The following is a 19029-nucleotide window of genomic DNA, read 5'->3' as shown; positions in this document are numbered from 1 at the left end:
CCTTTAAAGACTTAGTGCTGCTGAATTAATTGACCATCTACCAATTGAAACAGGAACAGAATTGGATCAACACTGAATAAAACATTCCTCCAAAATACCTGTCAAGAGATTCTGCATAGCTGAGCCCTTTACAACTAATTAGCCATTCATTTGTCCACCGAACAAAATGGAAATTAACCCTTTAGGTGTCTAAGCCTAAGCCTTTTCAGAGTCATATAATATTGAAACAAAGAAGAAAAAACACAGTCATTTCTATCACACTAAACTACATAATTTTGCCTTTCAAAGGGAGGGAGGAACATTTTAGTAATAGTTCTGTAGTTTTGACCTAAATATCCAGCCTATAGATCTATGTAGATCCAAATTATAGTGACCACCTTTTAAACATAATTTCAGTTATCTTGTTTTTATCAAAGACATGAAGCATATTTCAAGGTATTTCAAAGAGCTTTGTAGCTGCCATATAGGTAAGCCTCTTGCAGAGCCTACAGATTAGCAGTGCATGTTGTAGTCCTCACACTTTTCTGGTAACATTTAGCTCCATGTTTGCTTTCTTTGTATGCCGAGTTGTGCTGCTAAGTTATGGAGAGGCTGCAGTTCAGGGAGGGAAACAAAAGAAGGGAGTACAGTAAAGCTCATAAAGATAGAAAAAGAGGAAGCAAACCAATCACTGTTGATTTGGAAAGCAGAAGAATCACAGAACGTTAGTTAAGGGTTGGAAGGGACCTCCAGAGATCAACTCCAAACCCCCTGCTAAAGCAGCATCACGTAAAGCAGGCTGCACAGGAACACATCCAAGTTGGTTTTGAAAGTCTCCAGAAAAGGAGACTCCACAACCTTCCTGGGTAGCCTGTTCTAGGGCTTTGGCACCCTCACCATAAAGAAGTGTCTCCTCGTGTTGAGGTGGAACCTCCTGTGTTCTAGCTTGTACCTGTTGTTCCTTGTCCTATCACTGGGCACCAGCAAAAAAAGACTGGTACCTTCATCTTGACACCCACCCCTCAGGTATATATAGACCTTGGTAAGATCCCTTCTCAGCCTTCTCTTCTCAAGACTGAACAGCCCCAGTTTACATGGTGTTTACAAATGGAGATGTAGTGGAATCCTGTTCTGAAACTGCCTGCTCACTGCAGTTATTTGGACCAAATCTTGCCTCCTCAAAGCCACTGATGTCAAACAACTTATAATTTGGGCTGCTTATGAGAACTGTTAATATACAGGAGAAGAATTTTTAGTTGTATGTTGTAATTCACGAAAGGGCTGAGCACTGTGGGCAGGGAGACCTCACAGAAGCTGTGAAAGCAGCCAGCTCTTAAACAGACCTCCTATGGATGCAGAAGACCTTCAAGGATTCCCTCAACTTTCCCTTGCCAATTTCTCCAGCACTGCTGTAACTCAGCACTCACTTGGACTACAAAATCAGTTGCTTCTAAGGTAAAGTTGTGACGATCCCTCACATAACACCTGGCATCAAACTAGAGGAAAAAGTAATGGGAGCTGACACGAATCCAACCGCCAGTTTGGTAGCACCCAGATGTGCTCCACTGCAGGAATACACACTGCCATCACTCCATAAATGACCACCATTTCAAACCTGAGCATGATTCAAGGTCATTAGTTTTCAACCTGTGGAATTCTTTGGGTCTGCAGATTACTTAAGATGGGGCCAAAGAAATTAATTCAAAAGCAAGCCTAACTTTTGCCCTTATGCTTGCAATAGGTATGAGGAACAACATTTCCCTGGAAAATGTATAGGAAACTGGAAAGAAGTAGGAAGGGAAAATTTTGCCTCCTGGATGACATTATGGCTTCTTTTCTTTTAGAAATTAATGACACTTGGAACACGCATAATACAAACACCTGACATTTCAGCTCACTTACGAACCCAGAACTGGCAATTTTGTTCTGCTTCCTAGGCAGACTCCAAGGTATTTCTGATAAGGAGTATGTCAACACCGGCTGCAAAGCTCAGCCTAATTTCTGGAGTCTCCTGGAAAAACTGGGTTTGCCCAACTGCTTTCAGGCTTTCTGGTTTCAAACATGAGCAAGGCTCAGCTACACAGATCTGTGGCACCCAAAGAGGTGGGTGCAAAGCCTCAGGAGAGCACTGCCAGGGGATGGCAGCTCCTCCTGGCACTGTACACCACTGAACTTGAAGCTAGGCGGAGATAAGTAACTGCTGGTGTCTCAGACCTGGGCTTCTTTAAGGCTGGGCTTTGAACTGAGGCTTCAGACTGCCCTCACACCGAGTCACCACATTCTCTTTGCTACTGAAACCAGAAGTTATATATTTAGGTGTGCTGTTTCTTTGCACGTGTGTGCTCTTTGTACTTGCAATAGGGTTAAGTATTTGCCTCAGACATGCCTTACTAAGTAAGAAGATGACAGTTTCAGGTTGGGATGGAAGAGTGCAGTATGTTCATGATTTTATTTAAATCCTTCCTAAATGTCATCCCTCTCAAGATGCGATGGCAAGAATCAAAATATGGTTTTGAAAATCTTTGTTTGTAAAACCAGGAGTTTACCAGAGAGAATACTTTGTATTTTCAGAGATACACGTTTTAAACTTCAAGATGAGTTCCCCTCTTAAAAAAAAAAAAAAAAGAGTCCCAGGAAATTTTTAGTTTTTCAAGTAATGTGAAGCCACACACAGCTTCCATGATTTATTCAGTTGGGTTTTACTCACCTCAGTGTCTCTGAATCTGTCCTCATAGTCCAATCTATCCTTCTCTACAGATGTAAGCTTTAACTTCAGAGTGGAGATCTCTGCCATAAGATCCAGTTTCTGAGTTTCAAGCGTTGTTCTGCTTAAAAGCTCCTGATTCAAGATAAAAAGAGAACATTAATCATTCAATGGAAAGAAATCAGTAATTTACTTCTACAGCTAAAGGCCTCTTTCATGGAGAAAAGCATCCCTCTCTTCCTTGCAGTATCCAAAGCCCTGGAACAGAGCTATTACCCGTCTGACAGACTCCTAGACACCTATCTGACATTGTGGGTGCATTATCATGGGTTAGCTGCTGAGACAAAAAGCTTGTCTGTCATCACAGTTGCTCTGGAAGCAAGGAGCTTTGAGGGAACCCACCCATCTTGCCAGAGGCTTCAATGAAAGTCTCTCTGAAGCACTTTTGAAGTTGAGGAAAGGCTCAAGTAAGAGTAGAACTAGATTCCTACAGTGTGAAGTAGCACTGACATTACTACACACGACTTTAAAGTAAATAGGGTGGAAAATTATCACTTGGTTAAGAGACATCAAGGGGTGCAACACCTTGAAGTGCGCTGCTATTGCTAAAGCAAAACCTAGTTCACTAAGATGGAACAAAGACAGACAGGAAGACAGACATGGGGCTGTTGAAATACCTGCTGCAGCATCTCTTCTGTGGCATTCAGTTTCTCCCTGTGCTCCTCTAGACAGAACTCCAGATCCCGAATTTTTTCTCCTTGGGCCTCCACCTGGTCTGTAAGCACGCTTACCTGCACAGCAGAATTAAAAAAAAAAAAAAGCTATACATTTAGTATCCTGCACCCATGCCATATGCGTCACCCAAAGAACTGTATGTGAGTACCAGTGCTAGATGGGCCAAAGATTAAATGAGACCGTACAGGGAGCAGGAGGAGCTGCAGAGCTGCGCAGCGGACACAAGACACGGCAAAGGCAACAAGAGAGGGGAGAAAGCTCTCTCCTCACACTTACTGGAATTTCAGCCAAAGTTCTGGTGGACACATTGCAATTCTGCATCTCACCTCCTGACTTTTCCTGGAAGTGTTCACAAGGAGTGGCTGCTGCATTTTACAGCCAATAATTTTGCCTTTGCTGTGACACTACATTAACTAAAATCCACTAGCTCCTACTGAAACAACCAAAGAGCTAAACCTCACTACCATAGCATACAGCTTCTCCTTCTCAGAACAATAAAAGCAAAGGAAGTTAAAACACATGTTCTGAGGCTAGGCAAGCCCAAGACAACACCTTTGAGACCACAGAATGAGATTTTTTTGTTTTAAACAGGCCCTTTGAAGGAAATCTGCAGCACTGCTGGGAAAGAGGACAGACTGCCGAGAGCAGTGCTCGCTATTGTCACAGCTCCTAGGCCAAGTCCACATCAGAGGATGGCAAGATGTCTTTGTTTAAAGAGCAAACAGATACTATTTTATTCCCCCCATAAGAGTAAAATAGAACACTCTCGTTGAATTAGAGAGAAATACAGAAAATGTATTAAAAAATATACAGAAAAATACAGAATACATGAATCATTGACTCCTAATACATAGTCCAAGGATTACAGGATACAGGAAAATCTCCCCAAAACCTTCCCCCCAACCAGACTAAACCAAAAGCCCCAGTGCTCTTTTTCTCACCGTTGCCACTGCCTCCCTTCCATTAGGGCCCTCCCTTCCTAAAGAGGCCAAAGCTGGGCAGGACAAATCAGTCCGGCCTCTGAAGGGCACAAACAGGCCTGAGAGACTCCCCACTGGTGTCACCAGATAAGGGCTCCGGCCAGAGAGCAGAAAGGAGGGGGAAAAGAAACAGACACTAACTCTGCAGCCAATTTTATAGGGATGGAGGGATTCTGGGAATGGAATAACATTATTCCCTGTGTCCACCCACCGGATTGGGCTCTACAGACCTCCTGGAGGCCTGTAACTTTATGTTTTTTTTTTTTTAAAGGCGCCCATGTCAAAGCAGGACACAGGATGCCTGCACAGACCAAGAGATGCCAGGTAGCCCCAACTCCAATGGCGAGAGTAAGCCAGCTAGTAGGCTGATCCAGCCCATCTCAGCAGCAGATGAGCTCCAAGGAGCTGCTTGTCTCCAACCATCCACTGGCCAGCCTTGCAGCTTTTGTCACCTTTCACAAGGACAGGATATATGCCACCTGATGTAGACAGCAGGCGAATGATCATGGAAAATGGTAATCTTAAGGATACAAATGAATCTAAAAAGGTAGTTGCTCTGCAAACCTGCTCATCTAACAAGACTCAAAAAGAAAGCACTTTAGACTTATCCTGTGATCTAAATTCACACCTATCCTTAATCTGGGTTAACTCTCAGGTATTAGTAAGCCTTCTGAACTCTGTCCACAATGACAAATTTGCAAATAAATCCTCAAAGGCTTTATCACATACCATGAAAATGTTTTATGAATGCAGGAGCAGGAAAAAAATATTAATTTGAGCAAAGACTCACTTGCAAAACAAGAGACTCCTTATCATTTTCCAGACGAGCGAGCCTTTCTTGATATACATCTCCATTTCCAGATATGTGTCCATTAGTCTGAAAAAGACAGCAAATATTGTATAGTCAGCTATTGTATCATAAATGTCATTCAATGTTATCAACACACTTCAAGAGTATTTTTAGTCTGCATAGCTCAAGAATGCATCTAAAGTGTTCTCTAGTCCCCAAAGGGTTATAAATCAGACTGTCAAGAAAGGACACGTGACCACCATTCAGGACAAGAATTGTTCAAGGTCTTAAGGAAGAGAAAGGAAGAACCTTACAGTGACCCAATTCTGTGAAATTCACTTACTGTGTGTTCAGCATTTTGTTCACAAAAATATGGGCTCAGTGGTGCCCTGTGCTAAGCCATACTTGCAAACAAATGCCCTGAGACACTCAGCAAGTGAAAAAACATCAGCAGACAAACTACAAGATGTGTACTATGCTGCTTTCAAGTCAAACGTTTTTTTTTTTCTAGAACACACAGTAAGAGGCATTCGTTTAGATGGGGCACATTCTGCTGGGTATGGGTGAACATCTGCAATCTAAACGCATCTCTTTGTAAAGCTGCCTGAGGCTAAAGCGAAACAAGAATGCATGCTAATGCTATCAGAGTGTTCAGAGGAATCAGCAACTTTCCTTTTCCATAATAACTTCAATGCTCTTGAGCAGCAAGGAGGATTTTACTCTATCCATATTCAAAACTGTCTCAAAGCACTTTTGTGATGGATGCCACAATCACATCTAGGCTCAGAAAATACATTCTTGTTCCCATCATTGCCTAAATTGCTTAGAGGAGGCTGAGAAGCCGCTCTGAAATCCAGGGTGCTCAGCAGAGACTTCCACCAAGGTTCAGCAGCCTTGATTTCCTTCTGAATATGCGATGAAAAAAAAAAAAAAAGCAACTGATCCTCAACTGATCCTCAAGTCCCTGTGAGTCTGCAGCACAACCCTGGCTTGATAGGCCACCACCACTTAGAAGTTGCAAGCCTCAGGCTCCTGCTTTGAAACTCCCTTTCAAGCACAGCTCATCTCCCCCAATAGCAGAGGATGCCTCAGGAAACCTTCTGGCTAAAAACTCCTTTACTAAGTTATATGTCTGACCTCTCAGAGGCAGGAGAAACTGCCTCATTTGAAATGGAAAGAATAAGACTCCCACCAGCACCACTTAAAGATTAGACACAAAGCAAACAGGAGTGGGTACACAGTATTTGACCCCACCTTAGTGCTCTCAAGAAATCAGGCTGTGTCCTGCCAGCTATTAAATCAGGATTAAAAGAGGCAGAGATGTGGTGCTGAAAGACAAGGTTTAGTACCACCAGGCTTGGTAGAGCTAGAAAATTGTTGGACTAAATGATCTTAAAAGCTTGAAAAGATCTTTATGATTCTATGAAATGTACCTCTTCAGCCTGGAGGAGACTGAAAGGAGGATCTCATTAATGCTGGCCAATATCTAAAGGGTAAATGTCCAGAGGATGGAGCCAGACTCTCCTCAGTAGTGTTCAGGGATAGGACAAAGGACAATGGATATAAACTAGAATGCAGGAGATTCCATGTAAACAGAAGGAAAAAAATTCTTCTCTTTGAAGGTGGCGGAGCACTGGAATAGGCCACCCAGAGAGGTTGTGGAATCTCTGACTCTGGAGGCATTCTAAACACACCTGGACATACTCCTGTGTGATTTACTCTAGTGATTCTGCTTTAGCAGGGAGGTTGGACTAGATGAGCTCCTGAGGTCCCTTCCAACTCTTGCCATTCTGTGATTGGGTGATATCTGAATTATTTAGCAGTAAGTTACTAGGCCTTCTGACCATCCAGACACTAAGCACCAAGGTGGAAGTACTCTAAACTTCTGAGTTTGTCCTGGTTTTCCCCTGACCTCTATCAGAATTTAGTTCATGTCACAGGATTTCCATTCAAGACCAGTGAGATCTTCAGTTTTGTAACGCTTTAATTTAGGTGAAAGAAGTTGAAAAGCCTCCAAAATAAACTCATTAGCTGCTCAATTAGCAGACGATGCTTTAAATTTTGTAACTTGACTCGGATGTGAAACACAAAGCCAAAGTTTTTGCATGCCTTTGCTTTTTTCTTATTTTAACTCATCCAGTGTATCTCAGGCACTTACTCAGACTCCAGAAAAATAGTGCATTTTGTAACATAAAACACATGATCAATCCAACATGTGTGTCTGATGCAGGAAAACTATATTCAACCCTCATTACAAGGCTGCCAAGGTGTAAAGACATCCCCCTATCCCACCAGGGCCAACAGCAAAGTCCTTCTCAAAGCATAGACTCCACTCCCTGCCTCCCACCCACTAAATCAGTGCCCTAACCAATGAACCCTCCTGATACCTCTATTCAGCTGAATCAGACACAAATGAGCTAAAACCAAAGACTGCATGAAGAAAATGTGAGGAAGTAAGTACTGGTTTCACACTACAATGAAAATAGCTTCACTATGCTGTGAAAACCAACAAGGTGTTAAAGCAGAGTGTTAGTCATTGTGCACAGCACCTTACCAAGACACTGTTGTTGTTAAACTCTGTTCACATCCCTCAAATAATTCCTTGATTTGCTCAGCACATCATACTTGGCTTTAAACCAGAAGCATTTAGTGAGAGTTTGCGCCACAGCTGCATATTGCCGTAAGAAAGAGGGAGAAGGTGACAGGAATCCCAAAAAGGACCCTAGTAAATGTGGTTCTTCCACAAAAGTAAATACAAAGATACCTTTGTTGGCTGTTGCCAGAAATATTGTGTAAAATCTGCATAAAACCAGACCTCCTGTAGAACACCAAAGACAGAAAACTCTGTACAACCCAACAGCAGCTTGGGTTTTGCCTGAAATATTGTAGCTTCTGCATAAGACCTGGAACCCACCTATTCATTTTAGGTATGAAATGGCAAAAAAGTTACTGACTTCTTTTTCAGTGGGGAAAAAAATGAGAGCTGGAGAGAGGACGACATAGAGCAGCAGTCCCAGCACCTCCTACAGTCAGGGACCTGCAGGCAACAGCCACGTGATAGCTGTTCTGCATCTCTCCTTTGTGCCATCTTCAGAAGTAAAAAGTTGATACCTGGCATGATTTTCTTCCTGGAGAGGTGAAAAAAAGGAAGATGAAACATATGAAAAGAAGGGAGTACTGATGGCGGTGGGAAGGACTGAAGAGCAATGGAGAGGGAAGATGCCCAAACACTGGATATGGGAAAGCAGTGCATCAGGAGATAGGGTAGAGAGCGCCCCAGTGGGAGGCTGCACAGAGGTCTGAAAGATGCCAGGAGACCTGGTGTGTGCAAACCCAGGTGAGCAACACTCAATGTGTTCTTCAGGAGTTTCTCTCCACCTGGGGACCCACAGCCTCTCCTGTGGTCTGACAACTACTCACCCTGAAGAGGAATGGCTCTGCTTTGAAAAACAAAACCCAGAAAAAACCCAATCAAACCAACCAAGCAACCAACCAAAGTCAAAATGAAACAAAAAAAGAAAAAAGGAAAAGTAAGTATCTGATGCAACTGCAAGCATATCTGGGACACTTGGTAGTTCTTTATCCAATTTGTATCATCAAAGTCAATACAGGATTAACACATTTTTACTAGCTAGGTAAGACAAGTGTTGCCATTTTCCATAGAGGGCTTTTTTTCATCAGCAAACTAAAATCTCTCTCCAATTAAGCAGTTAGACTTTGTATGTGTTTTCAGGGAACAACTGCAAAACACCGTATGGGAAGAGAATGCAGATTTACCAATGCTGATCTTAATGCTAAAAACAAAAGGACAGTTCTCACTATGACACTGAGGCTTCACAGACATTTGAGTTTAAGCATCTACTTAAAATGCCTTGGAAAATCAGACCCAGAGCACTTAAAAATCCTGCAAAAATCAGTTCGTGGATAATTTATTATAACCGTGTGTAAGCTTTGTTTGCAGCCATGTAAGTGTAAAAAATCCACACTCCTATGGAGGGAATTATTCCTGTAATAAGTAGATGCATCACCAAACTTTCACACTTTACCTGACCTCAGTCTTTAACCCTTTTTCCCTGGAAGTGAGCTAGCATTTCAAACCACAGGAAAGTTAATAATAATAATAATAATAATAATAATAATAATAATAATAATAATAATAATAATAATAAACATTTCCTCTCAACTGGTGAATTCTCCTTCAAAAATAAAACTACTTTTTAGCCTAGTGCAGCTGATACCCTCATTTGCCTTCATTTTCTCTTCTGCTTTGGAGACAACATAAGCAGCAGAAACAACACTATTCTTGCTGTAGATGCAATCTGATTTGCATAGAAGGAGCTGCCACTCCACAACATTATTTTCTTGTCTGGCAGACTGCACTGACTGTTTTGATCACCACGGTTTAGTCAACAGTTGGGCAAAGGGAGCTGTCCCTGACATCTCTCTCCTCATGTGGAGTTAAATTAGAGCTCATTAACATGCCTACATTGTCCAGATCGTTATCAGACAAATTACCTACACTTAGTTAACAGATAAAACTGTTGCTCATACTCTCTCAGTTTTGGAGAGTGCCTTGCAAGGGGGCTTCACCAGCCATCAACATCACTTGGTATGCCACAGGCAGAGCCTCCAGGTTTTTCCAAGCAAAGCATTCACCACCCTTTCCCCTGTGATACAGAGCTGTAGCAGTTTTACCCTCTCTGATTATCCATTCTGTCCCAAATATGTAGTAGTCAAATCTGCCTGACTGCAATCTATACCAGTTTGTGTGGGAGCCCACTGCTGCTGTCCCAAACCAGCACCTCCTGTATTTCACACCTGCCTACGGAGTATTTGCAGCGTGAGCCACATGTTCAGGCAGCAGGTAGGCAGGCAGATGCACTGATAAGCTTTTCCAGAAGTTTACAGATTAGTTCCTCCTTGCACAGTGAGCAGGAGTGAAAAAAAAAACAAAAACCAAAAAACAACACAAACCCAACAAAACAACACAAACCCACTCAAAACCCCCTAGATTGTATTTTAAAGCCTTTGCTATGATAAAAGTGAATTCTGCAAGAAAACCAGCTTAAGGTAAGACCTTCACTCTGAGGAGTTCACCTGGAATAATTTAAATATATAAGTAACATGGCTGGTGAATAGCGAAGCTGCAACCATTTCAAAATACTCTCTTTCTTCAACAGCAGCTCAGCTGATGGCTGATACAAAAGAAAGCCAAAATGCTTCCTTCCCTAGCAGCATTGCCCAGCTATGGCTTGTCACTGGGAGAAAAAGCAAGAGCCAAATCAACCACAGCCAGCCTTACCTTATTTAGCCAGACACAGTGCCCATGAATGTCCCAGCTATACTCCATGCTGGTCATGACTGTTTTCACGCAAGTGTCTCTGGCAGGCAGCCAAGGCTGAGAGCTGCAGCCCCAGCACCACAGGTGCCCGCCGTGCTGAGCAGCAAACCCAGGTGGGGAGGTTAAGTGACGGCAGCTTTCCTCCCCTAACCGCGGATGGAAGCGAACGTGGCAGCAGAGCTGGAGATGTGGGAAGCTGAGTGGAGCAGCAGCGCTCCTCAGGCGGAGCAAGCAGCTCCTCTGGGGAATTAACACATCAAAGCCCAGGAAGGATCAACTCCTCTTCCAGCCCGAGTCTGCTGATGGAAGTCCAACATTCCGATCCTCCTGAGCAAGGCAGAGGAGGATTCGGGCTGTGTAAACCTGAACTGTCAGGAGTAAGGCCAGCCCCACGCAGGGGGCAGGTGGCCACTGCCACCCTCACTCCTTGCTGAACAGCACAACCCCCTCCTCTGCTCTACAGAAACCATCCAGCCCAAAAATACAAGAAAGAAGAGCAATTCTGATCCTTTTACCTAACTAACAAGGCAAAGAGAAGGGAATTTTCTTTTCTTGATGGGATATTGTCAAAGCCTGAAGAACCCACAAAATTCACTTGGAGACACCAAGAAAAAGAGGAAGGAAGAAGTTGACTCAGCTGCCCCAGGTCTCCTGAGTGGCTTGTCTCAAGTTTATATCATATTGATTGATGTAAAATATAACAGTAAGAGCCAATCTCTGTCCTCACATTTGTTTCAATTTACCCAGGATTTCTGACCACAGAGCTTAGCTCTGGGAGTCCTGCAATTATCTGGAAAACTACAGCTTTTATTATTAAAAAGAAACATTTTTGACTGTTGCTGATAGATCAGAATCTCAAAAACGTGAATACTGAATAACCCAGAACAAAAAAGCCAAGAAGAAGAGGAGCAGCTGTGCTTTTTAAGCCAGACTAGAAATTGTGATTCCCAATGGCTCTGCCATTGGGTCTGCCCTGCACTCCAGAGCAGAACCATCAGTTGTTCCTACTGCCAGTGAACTCAGCCACAACCTGTGAAGAACATCACACTAAGATGTGCTATAGAATCACAGAAAACATCTAGTTGGAAGAGACCTCCAAGATTATCCACTCCAACCTTCAAGCCAGTGCTGAAGGGTCAGCACCAAATCATGTCCCTAAGCCCAGGTCCACACGCAGATTAAACACCTCCAGGGACGGTAACTCCACCATTCCAAGGTTTGAGAACCCTCTCTGTGATGAAATATCTCCCAGCATCCAGTCTGAACCTCCCCTGGTGCAGCTTGAAACCATTTCCTCTGGTCCTGTTGCTTGACACCAAGGAGAAGAGGCTCCCCCCTCCTCACTCCAACCTCCCTCCAGGGAGTTGTAGAGAGCTATGAGGTCTCCCCTCAGCCTCTTCTCCAGACTGAACAACGCAGGCTCCCTTAGCCGCTCCTTGTAGGCCATGTGTTCCAGGCCCTCCTGGACACAGTCCAGAACCTCAATGTCCCCTTTTGTAGTGAGGGGCCCAGAACTGAACACCACACTCAAATTGTGGCCTCACCAGTGCTGAGCACAGGGGGATGATCATCTCCCCATCCCTGCTGGCCACAGTGTTTCTAATTCAAGCCAGGATACCATTTCTTGGCCACCTGGGCACACTGCTGACCCATGTTCAGTCAACTATCAAGCAATACCTCTACGTCCCTCTCCAAGTTACAGCTTTCCAACCACACATCCCCATGTCCGAAGCTTAACATAAGGGTTGTTGTGACCCACATGGAGGACCTGGCACTTGGCCTTGTTAAACTTCATGCAATTAGCCTTGGCCCATGGGTCTAACCTGTCCAGGTCCCACTGCAAAGCCTCCCTACCCTCTAGCAGATCAACACAGCCACCCAGCTTGGTGCCACCTGCAAATTTACTGAGGGTGCACTCAATCCCCTTCCCACTGATAAAGATATTAAAGAACTAATTATTAATGAGCCTGTGTTACCTTGCAGTGTTAAAAACACACCAGTCTGGATGATTACAGCATCACAGAATGTTAGGGGCTGAAAGGGACCTCAAAAGATCACCCCCCTGCAGAACAGAATCACTTATCATAGAATCAAGAAGGCTGGAAGAGACCTCAAAGATCATCGAGTCCAACCTGTCACCCTAAACCTCATGACTATCTAAACCATGGCACCAAGTGCCACGTCCAATCCCCTCTTGAACACCTCCAGGGATGGTGACTCCACCACCTCCCTGGGCAGCCCATTCCAATGGCCAACCACTCTCTCTGGGAAGAACTTTCTCCTCACCTCCAGCCTAAACCTCCCCTGGTGCAGCTTGAGACTGTGTCCTCTTGTTCTGCTGCTGGTTGCCTGGCAGAAGAGACCAACCCCCTCCTGGCTACAACCTCCCTTCAGGTAGTTGTAGACAGCAACGAGGTCTCCCCTGAGCCTCCTCTTCTCCAGGCTAAACAGTCCCAGCTCCCTCAGCCTCTCCTCATAGGGCTTGTGCTCAAGGCCTCTCCCCAGCCTCGTTGCCCTTCTCTGGACATGCTCCAGCAATTCAACATCTTTCCTAAACTGAGGGGCCCAGAACTGGACACAGTACTCAAGGTGTGGCCTAACCAGTGCTGTGTACAGGGGTACAATGACCTCCCTGCTCCTGCTGGCCACACTATTCCTGATGCAGGCCAGGATGCCATTGGCTCTCTTGGCCACCTGGGCACACTTATACCAGGTCACACAGGAAGGCACCCAGGTGGGTTTTGAATATCTCCAAAGAGGGAGACTCCACAACCTGTTCCAATGTTTTGTCACTCTCACAGTGAAAAGTTCCATTAACAAGAAGCAGGGTTCTATGTTTTAAGAACTCTGAGAGTTAGATCTCTCACAGACAAGAAGTATTGCCAGGAGGCAGTTTATGATGGAGAGGCCGAAACACTATCACAAGGCTCCTTTCACACTGCAACTTGAGCAGGGATCTCAAACATGTCTTTGTTGGTAACTATGTGCCACACATTACCACAGAACCTTTTGATAACTAGACTCAGCATAAGCAGAAGCTGAGTCAAATGAATGCACTGTACACCCACACTAAGACAATCAAACAACAACTTTTGGTTTGAAGACAAGTTTGTTTCCATGAATAAGAAATATAAGATTATTTCTGGCTAACCAAATCACTTGGGAATCACCCTGTGGTCCAAATAGGCAAACGTATCTCTGTAAGGTAACAAACTATGTTTACCTAGCCAGGAAAATTTCTCTCTGAAATCTAAGAACCCCTCACGTTAACTTTCATTACTCCCTGACACTCTCTGGAAGAAGCAACTTGTTGAAGAAGCATCAAAAGCTGAGAGAGGTCTGTGAGATGACACATTACTATTCACAGCAGCAACACCCTGGGTTGCACAAGCCACTAGGGGTACCACAGCTCAGACTACCTATTGTCTCCAAGTGAGCTGAAAATGTTCCTCAAGAAAGCTTTGGAGGCCACAAAGTTTGTTTTGCTTTAAAGATCTTGCAGCCAACTTCAAAAACTAACTTCTGCTTCAGCACAAGGAATGGACTAGATGATCTCCAGAGGACACTTCCAACCCCTGTGATTCTGAGTGGAAAAAAAAAAATATATATGTGTGTGTATATATACATATGAATACAAAAGTCATTTCTAACCTAAACCCATATTTCCACTTCCTATGGATTTTAATGAAAAAGTATTATTTTGGCTCTTTCGTTCAAGGAGCATAACCTTCATGAAGGGGAGAAGACACATAACAAGACTCACAGTTCAGATAAGGATCCTGGGGAAGCTGGCTCTGAGGTGTAGGAAGGGAGTGTCCAACCACTTCTACCTTCCACCCTCATTTTTAACAAGACACTGACAGTTTTTTCTTTCTGGGAGACTGTTGCATAACATGCATTTATTTAAAAACAAAAATAAATTCCAGAAAACCACTGCTGGCTTCACCTTTGTGCCTGGGATCATGGAACAGATCCTCCTGGAAGCTATGCTGAAACACATGCAGGACAGGGAGGTGATTAGAGACAGCCAGCATAGCTTCACCAAGGGCAAGTCCTGCCTGACCAACCCAGTGGCTTTCTACAATAGAGTGACTACATCAGTAGACAAGGGAAGACCAACAGATGTCATCTATCTGGACTTCTGTAAAGCCTTTGGCAGAGTCCCCCACAACATCCTTCTCTCTAAGCTGAAGAGAGATGCATGTGATGGGTGGACTGTGCCAGAGGAATTGTTTGGATCACCACATCTAAAGAGCAGTGGTCAATGGCTCAATGTCCAGATGGAGAAAGGCACAATACAGACCCTCAGGGGTCTGTACTGGGACAAGTGCTGTTCAACATCTTCATCAATGCTACAGACAGCAAGACTGAGTGTACCCTCAGCAAGTCTGCTGATGAAAACAAGCCTAGTGGTGCAGCTGACAGGACTGAGGGATGGGACACCATCCAGAAGGACCTAGACAGACTAGAGAAGTGGCTCAGGTGAATCTCATGAGGTTCAGTAAGGTGAAGTGCAAGGTTCTGCACCTGGGTCAGGGCAATCCTCAGTACCAAAACAGGCTGGGGGATAATGAGATTTGAGAGCAGCCTTGCAGAAAAGGACTTGGGGATACTGGCAGACAAGAAGCTGGACATGAGCCAGCAATGTGCACTTTCAGCCCAGAAGGCAGACTGCATCCTGGGCTGCATCAAGTGTGGCCAGTGGGTCGAGAGAAGTGATTCTGCCTCTCTCTGGTGAGACCATACCTGGAGTACTGCTTCCACCTCTCGAGTCCTCAACACAGGAAGGACATGGACCTGATGGAGCAGGTTCAGAGGAGGGCCACAAAAATCATCAGGAGGCTGGAGAACCTCTCCTATGAAGACAGGCTGAGAGAGTTAGGATAGTTCAGCCTGGAGAAAAGAAGGCTCCAAGGAGACCTTATAGTAGCATTTCAATATCTGAAAGGAAATATATAGGAAATCTGGGGAGGGACTGTTCAAAAGGATATGGAGCAACAGGCCCCATCCCTGGAGACGTTCAAGGTCAAACAATGTGGCTTTGAGCAACCTGATCTTGTTAAAGATATTTCTGCTCACTGCAGGGAGTTGGACAAAAATTACTCTGGAGGGTCCCTTTCAACTTGATGCATTCCATGATTCTAAAATTGTAACCTGAAAGAAAACTCTCCCATTTGTTTGCAATGAAGAAAAACTGAACCAACTTTCATGACTGGGAACAAGGATTCTGAAAATTACTCTTCAAGAGCTGTATCTATCAACTTCCAGCTGGACACAATGAGGCTGCCTCAGACTTGCCAAAGGCAGAGCTTCATTTAAAATGGTCTTGTTACTGACAATGATGTTAGAGATTACTCACACACTATCTGTACTGCAGCCAGAGCCTCCATTTTCACAGAGCACACAGCACACGTTTCATTAAAGCACACATCAGAATACACTAAAGATTTCTGTGATCAGGAGAAATCTGCAAAAACTCAAAAACTTTGGAACAGCTATGATCTGCCTATGGATTTCAGGTCTTGTTTAAAGTGAAAGCATACAGCCTCAACATGTCTGAGCTTAGAAAAGGCCTCCAACTTTGAAACAGAATCATTAAGGTTGGAAAATGACCTTAAGCTCATCAAGTCTAGCTCCCAACCCAACACAACCATGCCACTAAACCATGTCCTGAAGTGCCCTGTCTGCACATTTTTTTTTTAACATCTCTAGGGATGGTGACTCTGCCACCCCTCTGGGCAGCCTGTTCCAATGCCTGGCCACTCTTTCAGCAGAGGAATTTTTCCTAATATCTAATCTAAACCTCTCCTGGTACAACTTGAGGCCATTTCCTCTTGTCCTCTCACTAGTTACCTGTGAGAAGAACAAACAGCCTCATTTATAATTTTTATCATGACACTCACATGCACACTGAGACATGAGCAGGGTTTCAGCAACACAGAGATTAGCTCTGAGCTGTAGACAGACAACTAGAAATGACATAGTTAAACTGTCTTCTTTGTGCAGCAGGAAGATGCATGGATGACTCCTCTGAACTCCCCATGGGGACCGTTTGATGGATTCTCTTGGAAGAGCTCTTCCAGATGTCTGGGCACTGTATGTGTGCTCTGGTGTCACCTGGCATCCACCAGTTAAAAAACAAACGAACAACAACCAATCAGCATCAGGCATTTCAACTCGTTGGCCCTTTTGAGTGCTTGCAGAGACTTCCCTAACACCCTTGAGAGAAGCAGAAAAGAAGTGGTCACGAAGAAGCAGTATGTGGACACAGAGCAGCCAGTTCTGGCATGGCAAAACTGAACGCTCTGTCTCATTTTACACAAGTGAGTAAAGCTGGGAGACTGCTGTCAGACCCTTTTCCCAACTAGGGCATCAGTGGTTTCCCTGCAGGGGCCAGGAGAGGATTTTTCACTTGTGACACACTGTTTGGCAGCAGCAAACAATTATGTTTTCCTCTGAGACATGAGAGACTTGCTTACAGCTTCAGATGGGATGTCACACACCAGTTCCAGCAGCTTGGAATAGCCTGGTAGATGCAACTTCAGGCACACAGGATTAAGTCGATTTCAAACCAAGAACTTGTCTTCTCTTCCTTGGTAAGGACAGGTATAGCTGAAGAAACCCTGGGCACATCACATAACACCTTACTGCTCAGACAGGAACCAGCAACACTGATGACACCTGTAAATCCCATCCTTGTAGGACAGTACTAAGTGCAATGTTCAGTCTTTCCTACTGGGAGTGTTAAGGGTGCCAGAGTGACCAGGAGAATCATTTGAGGCAAGCTGAGGAGAAACACAGATAACAATTTGCTGCCATTTTTTGTACACACAACCCCTGCACGCTTCCCAGTGCTGAGGAGGCACTAAGCTGAATGGCATAGCAACATCTTTCCTCTGTCAGGTTCAGCCCATGGCTGCAATGGAAACTAATTCTATCTTATTGCCATGGGGTGACCCACATCATGTGGGGCTGAGGTACCTTGTTCCAGATCCTAACAGCCAGACATCCCTAAATCACACATCTGCCATCACAAGGGACTATGGCCTTCACCTCATTCATCTCAACAGGTATTGCAGTCTCCAGCCATGCTGCTGGGCTCCTTTATTCCAGAATCATAGAATGGTTTGGGTTGGAAGGGGCCTTAAAGATCATCCAGTCCAACCCTATTACCAAATCAGGGTACTCAAGGCCGGCCCCATCCAAATAGCCTTTGAACACTGCCAGGGCAGAAGCCTCACAATATCTCTGGGCAACCTGTTCCAGTGCCTCACCATCCTCATGGTGAAGAATTTCTTCCTAATGTCTAACCTAAAATCAAGCTTCTTCCAGTCTGAAGCCATTACCAATCATCCTATCACCACATGCCTTTCTAAAAAGTCCCTCTCCATCTATCACAAAGTCTGTTGTTGAACAACATGCGGCTGATCAGCACCACTAAGTGTGGACTACTGATGTCTACCCACACCATGGCAGGGGGAGGTGTGTGTCATTTTCAAGACTGTTTATTTGGCATCTGAACACTTTTGTATTTAGAAAGGCCATACTTGCACAAAACCTGTTCTGCCCCTTGATTTCTGCTCCATAAAGCACAGACTAGTTACAGCAATGTGCACTGCTGTATGTTATGCAGGAAGGAAACGCTGATGTTAGCAGTAGCTGTGTTTTTTAAAGATCTGACTTGAACGTCACTCCTACCTCTTACTCCTAATCTCAGCCTTGGCTGCCATGCTTTGGCAGCAGGAGTGAGATCCAGATCCCACTGGAGGCAGTGGGAAAGCTCCCACGTGCTTCATTAACTTTCAGATGTTTTCAAATGAGTAGCTCGTAGCAAAGAACAAAACCCCCAAGGCTCTTCCCTCAAATCTTGCTGCAAGCGCTACAGAAGCAAGACCAGCTGTGCTAGCCCAGGTCCCCACAGCCCTGGGTGGTACATCTGTCCTGGTTTAGAACGGGACAGATCCTCTATTGCCTCAGGAGGGGCAAAAGAACGACACTCACACAAATGGATTGGATAGAGTTGGAAAGTTTAAATGGAAAAACAATTGGTGTTCTACAAAACTACAGAGGATAGTGATAAAGATATCCCAAGGCGTAGAGTTCCCTTGCACCACACCCCAAAAGCCTCCAACACTTCCCTTCTCCCCACCTGAGGGTACACCCAAAACCCCCAGGGCTCTTTCTCTCCACCCCCCTGCTCCCCTGGCTAGGCCAGTCCCATGCTGGCCAGGCCTGAGACTGCCTCCCGCTTCTTATCCTGGCATTAGGCCTAGGCAGGCATAAGAGGCCTGCGATACTCCCTCACTGTTTACCCAGTAGGGAGCATCTCCCGCAGGAGCAGAGAGGGAAGAAAGAGAAAGAGAATGACTTTGCAGATGGATTTATAGGGTGTAGTATTTATGGGGCATCCTCAACTAGATCAGGTTGCCCAGAGCACTGTGGAGCCCCACTGTGAGTAACTCCAGGGATGGAGCCTCAACCACCTTCCCAAGCAACCTGC

The 19029-nt window shown here is 44.7% G+C and overlaps 1 protein-coding gene across 1 annotated transcript in view; it reads right to left on the bottom strand.

Moving 5' to 3' along the window:
• The window catches only part of PPFIBP1 (PPFIA binding protein 1), a 61463-nt gene that overhangs the window by 38384 nt on the left and 4050 nt on the right, over window positions 1-19029 (bottom strand). The window contains exons 3-5 of the mRNA XM_054399821.1: window positions 5189-5275; window positions 3361-3474; window positions 2687-2818 (exon numbers count right to left, since the gene is read on the bottom strand). Of these exons, the coding sequence (XP_054255796.1) occupies window positions 2687-2818; window positions 3361-3474; window positions 5189-5275 (333 nt within the window). The remainder of the gene's footprint in view (window positions 1-2686; window positions 2819-3360; window positions 3475-5188; window positions 5276-19029) is intronic.

This window comes from Indicator indicator, chromosome 3 (assembly GCF_027791375.1).
Source record: "Indicator indicator isolate 239-I01 chromosome 3, UM_Iind_1.1, whole genome shotgun sequence".
In the NCBI taxonomy this organism is placed as follows: Eukaryota; Metazoa; Chordata; class Aves; order Piciformes; family Indicatoridae; genus Indicator; species Indicator indicator.
Note: the sequence above shows the minus strand (reverse complement) of the source record. Positions and strands in the feature narration are given on the sequence as shown.